Source organism: Myodes glareolus, chromosome 1 (genome assembly GCF_982192425.1).
Source record: "Myodes glareolus chromosome 1, mMyoGla1.1, whole genome shotgun sequence".
NCBI lineage: Eukaryota > Metazoa > Chordata > Mammalia > Rodentia > Cricetidae > Myodes > Myodes glareolus.
In genome coordinates, this window is record NC_142026.1 from 95167333 (window position 1) to 95180072 (window position 12740).

Sequence of the window (12740 nt, forward strand, 5' to 3'; positions counted from 1 at the left end):
TACCTCTTCATTGTACATGGTGTGTGCCATGCCAGTCTTGACAGAAGGACAAACCCATGACAGCAGTGAACTCACTCACTGCTTCATTATTTTTTCTCATTACCTTTATCCAAGGAAAAGTATGGTTGAGAAAACCCAGCTGTTGCTTTAAAATAAATTCAAGCATAGAAAACAAGATCTATTCATATCATTTTATTGCTTTGTAATAACAAGTAGATTAAATACTTCGTGCTTTAATAAGTGAGGTACAGCTTAACAGTTTTAAACAGTAATATAAAAATACAGTACAGAGCATAAATAAATAAAGTCTTTTCATTTCTAGTCTGATTTTGAAATCTTTAATGTTAACTATACTTTCACTGGAATGGAAGGCAATCCATACTAATGTTCTGTAAGCCCATAACATCCTATTATAAAGACGCAGCAGAATTAATTCAGAGTGTTCACACTGTGTGACAAACTTAAGACTAGGTCAGACATCTGCTTCCAAGTTGCACCAGGTATGTGGACTTTCTTCAGTTGCAGGAAAGCTTGAAAAGGTTTGTGACAAAGCACCTTGTAATTCAAAGTAATTGTAATACAGTATTTTGGTTTCTTGTAAGAGCTTGAAACAGTGTGTATGCACCTGTGCATTTTAGTTTATCTTGATGAAAGGGGCTACATGAGCCATAGAGTGATGCACCATCAGAAATATCCTAGGGTATACAGTGTCATTTAAATTTGAATATTCAAGTATTTAAATAATACAAAATTATGTGATACTTCCTGCCTGTTTCTTAGACATTTTCATATTAATTATTAAAAACAGGCTTTTTAAAAAAGAAATGCTGCATTTCTCTAAACTGAAATGTATTGTGAGTTAGAACCCTATTTCTGTTTTTGTGATAGTTTTTTTAACTTACAGTAAAAATTTTAAATATTAAGGGAATTCACAGAAACCCCCAGGGCTTTACGATTGCTGAGTGCTCAGGAGAGGCCTCACATAGTCACCTTTGGTGCTCACTTTACAGAGGAATTGTGGCTTTGGAGTGCATTTTAGAAGATTTAAGGTGTTCACATTACTTTTAGCCGACCTCCACGTGCATCTCCAGGGTGGGCGCGATGAAGTTGGGGGAAAGCCTTTCCAAGCAGAGCGTTTAGAAGAGCTTGGCATTGCCTGCTCACATGGGAGCCACTAGGAATCCTGAGAAGGAGGAGTGGACATATTCAGAGGAGTAGAGGCCGTTTGACTCTGCATTGGGCAGCTGGAGCCACACCTGGTCGTTTTCTGTGAGCTCCATGATTGCGCTCCCTGAAGCCTGGTCCAGGTAGCCCTTGCTGTACTCGTCGTATGTGTACATTATGGGGGTGCCGTTCTTATACAGACCTACCCAAACGTGAGTCCCCTTCACGTGCACATGGTAAGAGAAGTAGTATATTCCTGGGATCTTACAGGTAAAGATTCCAGTTCTTGGGTCATAATGCTGCTGCCTATTGTAGAGAATCTCATCAAAAGGGATGGGGGCACCTACTGCTGGGTAAGCTTTGGAGAGGACGACAGTAAAAGCAGACACAGGCATTCCTGTTACTCCCTGGTTAGCACTGACAAGAGGCCGTTGGCCTGCCTTTATGAAGCCATCAGGCATGACTCCTTGGCCAGGGGGTCCTGGGGGACCTGGGGGACCTGGGAGACCAGGTTCTCCACTGTGTCCTTTTGGACCAGGAGGACCTGGAGGACCAGTGGGCCCACTGAGGCCCTTAGTTGCTATGCCAGCTGGGCCAGGAGGACCTGGGTTTCCAGGGACACCCTTAGCCCCAGGGAATCCTGGGATACCTGGTGGCCCAATGGGGCCCCTGCCTCCTGGTCTTCCAGGTTCACCTCTTGGACCTGCCTCACCATTGTGTCCAGGCACGCCCTTAGCTCCTGCAGGGCCAATAGGACCTTGGAGACCAGGGGGTCCTCTCTCTCCAGAATCACCTTTTGGGCCCGGTAACCCTGGGTTGCCCTTAGGACCATTCAGACCTGGCTCCCCAGGGTATCCTGTTTTTCCATCTACTCCAGGGGGACCCCTTGCTCCTTTAGCCCCAGGTGGTCCTACAGGCCCAACTGGACCTGTCTCACCTTTAGCACCTGGGATACCATGGTTCCCTGGGATTCCTTTAGGTCCTTGGGGTCCCATATTCCCAGGAGGTCCAGTCAAACCCACCTCCCCAGGATGACCCGCTGGCCCTTGTTCACCTTTGGCTCCTGGAGCCCCAGGAAGACCAACAGGTCCCCTTTGTCCTCTCAGTCCTGGCAAGCCTGGTTTTCCAAAGCCCGGGGCTCCTGGAGGTCCAGTCATTCCTGGAGCTCCTGGGTGACCTTTTTCTCCTGGGATACCTGGCTGACCTGGGGCTCCAGCAGCTCCTGGCTTCCCAATACCGTCCTGCCCTTGTTTCCCAGGAGGGCCTTGGGGACCCGGTGGACCTGATGGTCCTCTTTCTCCCGGGAAACCCCGATCACCTTTGATGCCTGGCTGTCCTGGAAAACCATTTTCACCTCTTCTTCCAATTCCAGGAGGGCCAGGGGGTCCTATGGGACCCTGAGGGCCTGGAAGACCCCTCTCACCTGGACGGCCAGGAGCACCATATCCTGTTTCCCCTTTCTGTCCATTCACACCAGGGGCTCCTCGTGCCCCCTTTTCTCCAGGAAAGCCCCTGGGTCCTGGGGCACCGGTAGGTCCCTGCTGTCCAGGTTTTCCTGACACAGAAATTCCAGCTGGGCCAGGGATTCCAGGTGGTCCTGGAGGGCCCCGAGGGCCTGGTAAGCCAGCCGGTCCAATATCTCCTTTGTGTCCATGTGGTCCTCTCTCCCCTGGTTTACCTGGCACACCTGGCAGGCCTGGCTTCCCAGTGGCTGATATTCCTGGTGGTCCTGGCAACCCTGGCTCTCCTTGGAGCCCAGGGCTTCCATAACCTGGCTTTCCTGGAGGTCCTGAGGGACCTGGGTGTCCTCGGGGTCCAGCTGGGCCTGGTGGACCAGGAACACCTTGCTCTCCTCTTACTGGGATTCCTATAAGACACACCAACATACCACTCAGCATAAGCATCATAAAAGCAACCGGAGATTCTCAGAGCACAATAAGGGCAGAGTGTGGTAGACCCTGCATTCCAGGTAAATCTTCCACACAACCATCTTCAATGGGGTTGGATGGTATGTGTGTTTTATTTGTTCAGAAACTTCTGGAGAAGGTGGTTTCACAAAGCCACAGCTACCATGACTGAAGAGTCATCCTAATGAGGCAATGAAAATAAACTGGAATCCCTCTAATGTGAACATAGCGTGGAAGTGAGTTGATGACATTAGTCTTATTAAGATCATGTGGTCAGGAAGGTAAGGAAAGAAAGGAAGAATTATGCAGTCTAGCCTCAAACAGGTGATTTTCTAAGGCATCGATACGAGACTTAAACCTGATCAGTGTGTCCTACCTGATTAGATTTAGATTCTTGTTTCAGCCTCAGTATATACTTGGGCTTTTGTTCTCCTTCACTGAGTTAAAATTGAAGCAAAGAAAGGACTAGGCATAATGCATTGATGAGGCACATAGAATCATTTCAAATTGATGACGAAGATACAGTAAATGTTCTTAATCTCATAATGCTGTGGATTCGTTTAACTAAAACAATTTCCTGCTGTGCTAAACATCTTCAGTAACCCTTATCCAGTGCCTGTGACAGGACATGCTCTTGGACCAGACATGGGGGTGAAACCTAAAGCCTTGGGGATAAAGTTGCTTTAAGAAACCCCTCAGAGGTGGGGTATAGCCTGCAGTGTAAACATTACTATGTGCCATGAAGACCGTGCTTGTTCCTGTCTGCTGACAGTAGTCATTGTAAATGTCACACAAAGTGGTTTTTCTCAGAGAATTTATATATGACTAGTAAAGACAACAGTAAAATTGCAGATGATTTTTAAATACTTGTACAATTTTCATTTAAATTATTTTATTTAATAAGTTTTCAGAAGCCTTTAGATTTGTGTACTGTTGGAAAGCAGTTCATAGTAATGCTAATTTAGCAGACGTGACAGTAGGTACCTCAAAACTGAAGTAATGTTTAACTATGATCTGTTTATCGTATGTGTGTGTATGTGTGTGTGTATGTTAGTCCTAGATCTCAAAACCAGTACCTTACACGTGCTTGGCAAATGCTTTGCCACTGAGCTAATAAACTCATAACTATGTACCTATAATTTTTAGCTAACTTTTAATATGATAAACTTTTAATATTAATGGTTTGAAAAGTCAAAATGTAGACTAGGGGATATTTATTAACAATTCTAAGTTATTTTTAATAACATTTTTAAGAATAGCATTCCCTTTAGCCAATAGTTGTTTGCGTGCAAGTACATTAATTTTTAAAAAATATCTCTTATTAAATATCTGGCACTTGAAGAGTAGTCAACCAACAGTAGTTACTAATATTCTCAAAGATAACTCCTGATATCAGCTTTGGTGTACGTCCATGATATGTATGTATAAACTTTGACACACAAAATAAAGTTGATTAGTAAATAAGGAATTTTTAATGGCTTAGAGTAAAACAGCTTAGTTTTTAAATGCAGAATTTACTTCAACATCCAATTAAAAGGATCATGTTTATGCAAAAAATAATTGTCATAGAATTATAGAAATGTTTTACTGTTAAAACAAAGAGAAAAACACATCTTACTGGAAGGGGTAGCATCAGACTCTGCTGGAAGCTTGCCCTCCAGTGACAGGGTGATGATCTTTGTAGCCTGGACTGTTGCTCTTAGGATCCTAAACCTCTCAGTGCAAGAAAGAGTCTGGCTTCTGTGCATATTTGGGGGCGAGGGCTAGTCATCAGCTCGTAGTCTACAAAAGGAAGATGAGGGCGCCCCGTCCCTCTGGAATAGCTGCTACCTTCTGTGAAGGTTAGGTGTCAGCAGGCTGCACTGCGGGCGGAGTCGCTTCCCTTCAGCAAAATTAGTGTGCTTGTTAGAGGACCCTGATGCCTGCAAGTGGGCGGGATTTCTATTCATTCTCAAAAAGAGACCAAGGTAGGTTTATAGTTAAAATACAGCATCTCCACTTTGTGTATGCTAGGAAGATATTTCCGTGTGTTCTGTAAGAACAACAGGATGACAAGCAGCATGTCTCAGGTGTGAAGACAGAAGCACGTCTAACCTTCTAACAGTGGTGTGTTCTCCTTTTAATCCAATACTTTTTGGAATATTAGTAGTATACTAAAAGATCTGACTTTGGTCAAAGTGCCAAGCTCGTTTCTGCCTCTTGGCACTCGCTGCCTTATGGTGGAGTATGTTTGGCTTCTAGTCTTTCCTTCCAGCTTTTGTTTTTTCCTCAGTTGATATGTGTTATGAGACAGTCAAGAGTATCTCTCGGATCTTTTCACTATAAAAAGAAACAAGTTGCAGAGCCCCGCCCCCTTCTCTGCCCTTGCCGTCCCTTCCTGAACCACTGAGATATTTGCCAGGGCAGCTTCAGCTGCGTCTCGAGCCACTCATCTGTGGAGTCTCTGAAGCATCTCACTGGAGGGTTCTACTCTTCATGGTAATAAAATCTTAAAAATTCAAGTTTATAAAAAAAAGAGTATCTAATATTTTTTAAACATTAAGCTGCCTTCATGAAATATTTAATTCTTTTAAAAAACATTCTTAAACATTCAATTTTTTCAACATGTCTCTTTCTAAAACTGTACCACTTAAAGATTACAACACACATTTTGCTCTATACAGAGCAAAACATATGAATAAGGTGAAAAATACTGTGGGAAGTGGAATCCGGAGAGTTTGTATTATTAGTGGTCATTGTGTCTGAATCTGTTCGGTGGAATTAGCAAAGATACGACTGGATTGTTGCCCTTCTTTGACAATCTCATGTTATTTCACGTAGACTGTCTTGGCATCCTTCATAGTAACACAGCCAGACAGGTGAGCATTAGATTCCAGAGGAAAGATAAAATGTCTCAGGCTATCCCCATGGAGAAGTAGAAGAGGAGGCAGTGCATGGATATGGTAATAGCCAGACATATACACTCGGCAGATGTAGACACACTTAAACTTCACAGCAGCCCTTAGCAGTTAGTTATGTCTGTACATTTAACCAGTGTACTATATATGAATATATAAATGATTATGAGAATTACTACTTTTTTGTCCCTTAGGTTTATTGAGGGCTGTCTGGTTTTATTTGATACCAATTTTCTTTAATATCTGCAGCTTTGAGTTTTTGAAGCAAATGTGTAAGTAATTAGATAGATAAAATTCCTAGTTTATGAAATTTTTTAGTTTAAATTAACTTAATTTTATTCAATTTATTTTTTCTAGATTCTGGGTAGTTAATTGTATGAAACCATCATTTAAAAGGAAAAAAAATATCCAGCTCCATAGTCTTTGGTATTCCTCAAATGTATCTTTCTCTTCTACCAACTTCTCCAGGAATATTATATTCCTGTACAGACCTCTTCTTTACACACATCATTTCAACCAAGAATTGAAAATAGAGTAAGAACAGATTGGAAAGTATTTTGTTAAGGAGTTCATCGTTAATGTTTGACAACACCAGCCCTCTGGTTAGTAGAGCGGAATGTGCAGCTGAGTTTACCTTTACTCTTTATGGCATATGGGATGAAGTACTGTGTCTTGGTGTTGGGATGCGGGCCCTTTATGCCTGTGGGCGTTTGGTATCTCTCAGCATAAAATACTCCATGAACCGAGGTCAAGGACATGACCAGCAGAAAGGCTGTTTGTGGCAGCATAGTTTCAGATGAATTCTGAAAAACAGAAGAGAATAATTACATGTAGCCTCATGACGTATCTGTTTTATTTTTGTGATGCTCTACAAATTGATTCATTATATAGTTATCTCGTTTTTATGACTGACCTTTTATATCTTGAATATATTCCATAAAATAATAGGTAATTTTTTGTCATGTGAATATATGTCTTACTAGTTTTGAGAAGCTTCATTCAAATAGTGCTTTACAAATAAAATGACCCTCACCAAATAATCTCATTACTAGATGACTATATTAAACAATCCACAATATTTGATATAACCTGAAATAACTAGAAATTTCAAGATACACTGAAATTTATATTAAGGCAAATTTGTACAGTCCTTTTTATAAAGAATATCTTAAATAGGTAACTACAAATGTACCAGTCTGGGTGCCTTGGTAGAAAGCCACTTTTTAAAATCATGCACACATACAAAGATGTCTATAACTGACTGAAGTTTGTTTCTAAGCTACCTGACCGGGATGTCTTCCAGTGATCCTGGGTCCAGACTTACCTGGTGCTGGGAGTTCCTGGCGATGTGTGGGAAGCTTTCCTGGCTTCCTCTGCCCAGTGAACAGTGGATGATGCCCTCCCACAGCTGCCCTGGGGTATTTATACTGTTTTTATTCTCTTATTGCATGAGGTTACACTGAGTTTAAGCTCCACCTCTCAGGGGTGGTAAATACTAATTACAGTGGTAAGTCCTATTGGGCAGGCACACAAAGTCACGCTGGGTTCTCTTTTCCTTGTTTTCTTATTAAAAAATAAAGCCTTTGTCTTCAATATATATTAATAGCTTTAGCTGTGCACTTTTTTTTCTATATTTCATTTTAGGAATTCTATCTCCAGTGTTGGTTAATGATGGAATGATTATTTGCCCATATTTTTAAAAAGTACATTCTTGTATTATTTGATTGAAAATACTTGGTAGAAAAATACGAGAGTTATTTTAGGTAGAATATGAATTTAAGTCATCATGTTAATCCATCAGTTATTAGAAAAAAAGTTTCATAGAAGTATCTGACCCAAATTTTTGCTAATTTTGAGAGCTTAAACTAAAGGGAAAATAGTGAAAATGTAGTTATATTATTTTGCATATCAGAATTTTAGGGCAAGCTTTTAGAGGCTAATATAGGGAAAAGATAGCATTAAATATTTCATATTTTCATATTAAATATTTTAAAATTTTGAGACAAGTGCAAGACATCTTGAACTTCTGCAGTTAGCTGTTTAACTTCGCTGGAGGGTTTAAATTCTTTGTTCATAACTACACAAAGATCAATTAAGTGGATTTAGATTTTCCTCCTTAACTTTTCATTATACCTTATAGTTGAAAAGCCTGCTAACTTGATAACCCTACAGTATGTTTATTTACATCAGATTGCTATATTCATTTTAAAGGGAAAGGATCCTCAGACTTTGCTTTTTAAAAAATAAGATTGACTGATGCTACAGGTATCTTGAAGCATCCAGATTAGAAACATTTTTCTCCCAGAGAAATAAACATTATTGTCATCAGTTCCCGTCGGTGGTTTTCCCTTTTACAACCTTAGAGACCTTATTATCAGCTTTCAGGATCCGGAGGAATGTAATAGTAAGGAGTTGAGAGACCAAGCTTTGTACACTGTTTAATGTCATCATTTGGTTCTGAGCCAAATCACTTGTGCCGGTGAGCAGGCTAGGAGCAGATTTGGCGCACAGCATGAATACATCACTTTCTGCATCTAGCTAGCACTAGAGCACTGTAGGCTCGGGATTGATCAGTAACTAGAATACTGGCTGTTGATGAAATAAAAGTTTGTTCTTTTCATCTTCCTCTCCCTCTTGCAGGTCCTTTTCTGTGTGTGTTTGAACAAATCCTTGTACAGTTGTTGAAATACAAATACATAATTCCTTCTTCTCCCCTCTTTTAAATGTTTTGCTTGCTGTCACATTTAACAGTCTATGTTATTGAGATACTGGAAAGATGGCTCAGTGCTTAAGATTTCTAATTGCTCTTCCAGAAGAATGGGTCTGGTTCCCAACACCCACATGATGGCTCACAACCACCTGTTCACTCAAGTTCCCAGGGATCTGACCCCGTCTTCTACCTGTACTGGCATTGTATGTATGAGTTGTACATACATCCACTCAGGCACACATACATACACATAAATAAGTTAAAAAAATTAACCTATATTCTTACGTATATTTCTGTGTGATGCTCAGGTATATATATTAAATACCACTTTTAGAAGTTTTGTTTTTGTTTGTCAGGATCCTAGTATAGAGCCCTAGCTACCCTGATCCTTGTGTATAGCCCAGATACCTCTTAAGTCACAGCAGTCCTCCTGCCTCAGCCTCACAAGTACTGGGAAAACAGAAGTATAACACCATACCTGATTTTAAATATGGCTTTTTTAAAAATTAGTTTAGATTATCAGGTGACCCAGAGAGTTGGTTTTCAAGTGTGCACTTTATCATTTAGAAACCATATAAAATGGTTTTTAGTAATACAGCTGCACTGCATCTGAGAGACTACAAAGGGTAGGTGACAGGTCAAGCCAGCCTCCTTTGCACATGCTCAGTAGAGACCATTCTGAACTAGGACGAACATGCCTGCTCCTCAGTGCTGGGAGGAAGACTGTAGAAAGGCATTCTTAGTAATTGTGTGTGTGTGGTCACATCTACACCTGTGCGTATGCTTGCTCCCGAGGCTTTATCTGCTTCGGTCTCATTCCTGTGAACGCTCAGCAGAGTGGTTCTCAGCTGTAGACCCCGAAATCTGCCCCTGTCAGTTTGTCCAGCTGTGACTTCTCCTGATATTTTCAGAACTGCTTCATCAGCATTTATACCCGTCTGGTTTTTCAGCAACACTATGAAACATCTGGACCAAGAGATTTCTAATCCCCTCCTACTACTGTTCCCTATAGTCAGAACCCATTTCGTATTTGAGAAAAGTAAAAATGGGGTTCGTGCTGGGTGGTTGTGTGCCACCTTTGGGGCATCTGTGTGAATACGTGTGAGTATCTCAGTCTGTTCCCCAGCTTTGAGAAGTGTGTGTTACTGGCAGACTGGCTCTTCAGCCCTTTTGGCAAATACTGTGCTTATTTCAGCACACAGGCTCTGCCAACCGTTTGCTTTGTTAGTCACATTCGAAGTACTGCCTTGTCCAAAACAGATTGTAGAATCAGAGTGTTTGCTGGCCACACCCACACCTATTCGTGTGTATAAAACTATTTTTATTCTAGGTGTTTACTTGTCGGTGTTCAGACTGACTGGTCTGTGGCTTTATGAAGGAAATCCATTCTACTTGAAGTAGGGGCCCTGCCCTCTCGGTCCAGTGAACCCAGAGGTCTCAGTATCAAATATGACTTGCTGTTTTTGCACATGTAGCAGTTAGCTGCCATTACGCACCTTGGGTCAGTCACTCATTCACCAAATATTTCTTGAATGCCTCTTAGACACTAGACATTTAAGACACTGGGTCAACACCCTGTGGACAGTGCACATTCCTGTGCTTCAGGTGTTTGCACAGTGGGTCTCAGCCTCTTCCCACTGCTGCAGTCCTGCGGCCTATGACACAGACTGCTTGGTGTTTGGGGTCTATTAAGGTGGCAAAGGCCCCCAAAGTGGCCTTGATATACTCTAAGATTGAAAATGTAGTCTAACAGCATTTTCAAAATCTTGCTAGATACCTAAGTTTTTGTTGTGCTCATATTTTAAGCTTTATTATAGAAAATTTTGATCTTACCTATAAGCAGGGAATGGCCCATCACCCAGTCTTAACTCACTGTCACTCAGCCTCCTTTCCACCCATCCCCTTCCACTACAAATTTTGAAACAAGTCACATGTATGGTACTAATTCATCTATTCATATCTTAATAGATGTTTACAGAAAACAAATTTTTTTTAAAAAATATCCCATATCTTAAAAAATTGTTATTTCTCAAAAATGTCAGTCACTTTAGTACCTGTTCATGTTTCCCCAGTTTAACTCTTAGATACAATATGTACATATAGAGACATATATATATATATAAGTATATGTGTGAATATATATATATACATATATATAATAGACATGTGTAAGTATATATATTCTCATGTAATTTTTAGTGCTTGGTTTATTGTTTGTTCCAATAGTGTTCATAAGGGGCTATTGGCTAATAGGTTGCTTACCCCCATCTCTTGTTTCCCACTAGAAGTTTATTTGTTGAAAAGCTGGGTCATCTGTCCTGTGCACCTACCTGCCGTCTGCCTCTGCTGGTTGCACATTAGATTTAGAGTGCCCATATGATGCAGTTTTGAGATAAATGCATTCACAAACAGATCTCTTCTTTGTCAGGAACACTTTGCTGCTTTAGGAAGAGTGGTCTGGTGTCTCTGTTGGAAGCCCTCGGTTGCTTATTTTCTCTGGTATTATTGGATATGGATGATTACCCTGGTTCATTATTTCATTGTAGGTTTAAAATGCTGGTATGTATGTAACTTTTATACTTTGTCTTTTATTACATCAGCCAAGATATTTGTATAAAGGAAAAACGTCTTTCCTAACTTTTTATCCTGGGGTACAGTTTATAAAGAGAAAAAAGAAAAAGGGAATTGGATTCACCAGCATGCAAAGTAGTGAGCTTTCTTCTCAGCATCCTAATCTAGAGGGGCCTGGATGAGCCAGCTCAGGTAGATGCTGCTGACTTCCAAGCTCAGGTGTGTAAAACAAAGACTGTTATAGACATTCCAGCCTCTGTGGCCTATGTAACAACCTAGTAGGTGTGTGTGTGTGTGTATCTGTGTGTGCACGCACACTCACCCATGTGTGCATGCAGAGGTCAGAAGTTCACAGCAAGTGTCATCTTCTGCTACTCCATTTTATTATTTTTTTTTTTTTGATTCGAGGTCTTTGAGCCTACTACAGTTAGCTCAGGCAATTAAGCCTCAGTGACTTGCCTGTTTCTGTCCAACACACACACACACACACACACACACACACACACACACACACACACACACGTGCTCTGGAATAATAGACGTCTCTCCCCACTAGACTTTTTTATGAGGATACTGGGGGATGCCAACTCAGGTCCCAGGTCCTCATGTTGACAGGCAAGTACTTTAGCAAGTGAACCATCTCTGTGGTCCTTTTAAAGCTACTTTGTCCTCTTATAAATAATTTGTTCCTGTTTCTTCTCTTTTGCTTAGATAAATGCCATTGCACTTTACCCTTTATTTTTTTTATGTGTCTGTTCATCATGAAAACCATATATACGTAGAGATGATCTTGGCTCCATTTTTGCAGCTTCATCGTACTCCACCATGTGGATGAACCACTGTGTTTTCTACCACTGTCCAGATTATTCTCTTGTTTCATCTATATTTTTCTGCTAAAACAAATATCCTACAGTGAGCAACTTTGTGTATATATATTTTTGTCTAGATATCTTTGGAAGAGACTCTTAAAACTTGGGTTCATGGGTCAGAAAGAAGGTAAACACAGATATGTAATCTCCGATATCATCACATTCCCTTCCATCAATACTAGATCATTTTACATATTCCCTCAAGTATTATTTCTGCTTCTTCATAGCCTTACAAACAGAATGCGTTTGTAATTTTATTATTGACTCTTTAGGTTTAGACCCACTTCGAGGTAAAAATGGCAGTTGGACCGAGTTGTATCTGCATACATCTTACAGGGAGAGCATCTTTGCAGTTGGACCAAGTTGTATCTGCAAACATCGTACAAGGAGAGCATCTTTGCATATGTCTAACATGCATGCACATAAGAGCCATATCTCTGGTGTACTCTTCTTATGCTTATGTAAACCTGGACCTTTGATAAGAGCTTCCTTCCATGTATCTCTCCCCTCTGTGATGCATTTTTGTGTTTGCTTGGGAGGTTCCCTTGATGCATAGAGCTTTTTTTTTTCTTTTTTAAGGGATATAGCATTTTGATTCCAAACATTTTGATTCTCTTATAAA

At 40.8% G+C, this 12740-nt stretch overlaps 2 protein-coding genes across 4 annotated transcripts in view; one reads left to right on the forward strand and one right to left on the reverse strand.

Moving 5' to 3' along the window:
• Nt5dc1 (5'-nucleotidase domain containing 1) overlaps positions 1–12740 on the forward strand; it is a 116526-nt gene that overhangs the window by 17020 nt on the left and 86766 nt on the right. The window lies entirely within an intron of this gene.
• On the reverse strand, positions 178–6760 carry Col10a1 (collagen type X alpha 1 chain). Its single transcript, XM_085690229.2, has 2 exons — positions 6603–6760; positions 178–3031 (listed from the first exon to the last, which is right to left on the reverse strand). The coding sequence occupies exons 1-2, from the start codon at positions 6754–6756 to the stop codon at positions 1161–1163; spliced, it is 2025 nt and encodes a 674-aa protein (XP_085546355.2). The 5' UTR covers positions 6757–6760; the 3' UTR covers positions 178–1160.